Raw genomic sequence first — 2,448 nt, 5'->3', positions numbered from 1 at the left:
GGGCCCAGGGTGGGGGCTGGTGTTTGGGGGGGGGGGGGGGGGGGGGGGCTGCACACAAGTCTTCAGATTCTGCCTGTGCTCATGTCAAACGAGTGTGTGGGTGCATGGGGGGCACCACTTAAGCCCTTATTTGTTGGCGACAGAACAGCTGCAGTTCACTGAGGCAGCCAAGTGGTACTGTGTCGGAGGGCCGGAGGCAGCATGGGTGGGGAGTAGCGCTAGGGTTACTGGGCAGGAATGAGGCTCTGAGGACACTTTGGGTCTGACGGGGAGGCCCTGCCACCAGCCTCATCGGAGCCACACACACAGGCCAGGCCACCGGCTGACCGTGCCCCAGCCCCCCAGCCCTGCCTGAAGGAAGGTGCCTTGCCATCCATGCCATCTCCCAGCCACCCGATGCACACCCATTGGCGATGGCTGGGGAAGCGTGTCAGCGCCTGCATCTTCCATAGCGAGGCAGGGTTCCAAACCCCGGCAAGGATTCCAGGTGCGGGAGGCCTCAGACAGCAGGAGGTCTGTAGCCGTAGGGTTGCTCTGAAGGCCCTGGACTGCCTGCGGGTGACGCAGCCTGGGTTGGGGCCCACTCTAGGAAGGTGTGCGAGTATGACGGTGCTGACACGGGCCAACACCGAGGACGCATTCAACACAACCAATGGCCCAGGGCGCTCTGGGCAGCAGAGATGGGCGACGTGGCTGTGCCCGTGAAGGGAGTCCAGTGACACGTCGACCAATGATCTCTGCCCACGATGTGGCCCACTGCCCACGCGATAGTGCAGCGTGCTGCTTCCCCGGCCAGTGATGAGGCATCCCTCCTGGAGGCCCGAGACCACAGAAAGCCCCCACTTGCAGTTCAGAAGCCAGAGTGGGGGTCGAGGTCCAGGGGGCTGCTTCCCGGTGAGGGTCACGGAGGAGACCCTGCTCTGGACCTCCCTCCAGCTCCCGGAGGTGTGGACACATGTCTGTCCCTCCACTGTAGACGCCATCATCTCTTGTCCCTCTCGCTGCGTGGCTGTCCTCACACAGTGTCCTGCCTGCTGTCTGTGGAAAATAAGTTACCTTCTGAAATCTTCTAAAATGCAATGGAGGGACAGAGGTAGGAGAGACATCCCTGTTCCCAAATGAGAGCTTGGGAGGAAGAAAGGGGTCACGGGTCCCGGGCCAGCTCAAAGTCCCACACGGCCAGTCCCATCAGGTGTCGGCTTGAGTGCAATGGCTGTGTCCCCCTGCTCTGTCCCTTGGCTCCAGAGGTAGTGGCAGCCCTGCTCCTCTGAGCTGCCCGGTAGTTACTTTCCCTCCTCCTGAACAGCCCCAGAGCTGCGTGGCTCACCAGCCCCCTCTGCCTGTTCAAACCCCAGAAGGGGAACGTCCCATTTTGTGTCAGATGTTTAGAATGTCGAGAGCAGAGCAGACTACGGAGACTCCGGTTGGCCTACCAGGAGTCTGCTCCCACCCCACGGCCCTGCCATGCCGCCACACCTTGGGCCTGCCTGAAATGCCCCCTTCTCAGACCCTAGTCAGCCTGGCAGTGCCCGCCTTTTAGATGTCCGAAGAGGCCCAGCAGCGGAGCTCACCCTGAACACAGGTAGGCCGGGGCAGGTCCGCGTGATTCCTGGAGGAGTTTAACTTGCTCCTCACCATTTCGTCTGTGGGGAAGAGTCCCCGAGGCTCTCACCATCTCCTCTCAACTGTCCCAGGCCAGGACGGCCAGGCACCCGGCTCCAGCAGGCAGCAAAGCAAACGTGGGCTGGCTCCGCTCGGGTGCTCTGGCCCTCCCTGGGCGTCTGGACTCTCCTCCAGCGGGCGGGTCGACAGCAGGGCACAGTGAAGGGCAGCCGTGCCTCCTGTGGGATCCCCTCGTAACAGGGGAACGGGGAGAGATGCCAGTACTCGTTCCCGTCATGGAATATGGCAGAGGGGGCTGTGAAGAGGGTTGCGGGGCCAGCCAGGGGCATGGTCAGTAAGGCGGCTGGGTCCCACGTGGACGACGGCGCAGTTCCAGTCCCAGATCAGTGGCTTGAAAAATGTGCTGGCACATGCGCATGTCCGTCCACGATCCCGAGAGGAGGACGGAGGAGGAGGGTCTGCGACGGGGCATCCCCGGGGCCGAGTTCTCACTTTCCTTCTCTCTGGCAAGTGCACACGCCCGATAGCAAACTAAAAATAAATACATTAAGAAAAGAATTTCATCACACCACCTCTTAACACTTGAGAGCAAACCTCCCGACGGCCGACCTGGGGGAGAAGGTGGCAACACTCGTGACTTGGGCTGCGGCCAGAAGGACACACGTCCTCAGACTCGTCTGTGCAGGGCGGTCGCGGAGAGAAGGGGCAGCAGCCATTGTCCCACGTGGCGTGTGCTCAGGGTAGAGCTAATTGCTGAAACAAAATGCGGTAGCATTTCTCAGCAGCTGCGGGGGCTGGTCCTGGTGACCATTCGGGGGCTAGGTC

At 61.6% G+C, this 2,448-nt stretch overlaps 1 protein-coding gene across 1 annotated transcript; it reads right to left on the bottom strand.

Annotated features, from left to right (window-relative positions):
• Positions 1-190: 190 nt before the first annotated feature.
• LOC106734400 (uncharacterized) lies at positions 191-1,700 on the bottom strand. Its single transcript, XM_014586040.2, has 2 exons — positions 1,572-1,700; positions 191-1,038 (listed from the first exon to the last, which is right to left on the bottom strand). Exons 1-2 carry the CDS (start codon positions 1,673-1,675, stop codon positions 225-227), a joined length of 918 nt encoding a protein of 305 aa, XP_014441526.1. The 5' UTR covers positions 1,676-1,700; the 3' UTR covers positions 191-224.
• Between the last annotated feature and the right edge of the window lie 748 nt (positions 1,701-2,448).

Source organism: Tupaia chinensis, unplaced genomic scaffold, assembly GCF_000334495.1.
Source record: "Tupaia chinensis unplaced genomic scaffold, TupChi_1.0 Scaffold000110_1, whole genome shotgun sequence".
NCBI lineage: Eukaryota > Metazoa > Chordata > Mammalia > Scandentia > Tupaiidae > Tupaia > Tupaia belangeri.
Note: the sequence above shows the minus strand (reverse complement) of the source record. Positions and strands in the feature narration are given on the sequence as shown.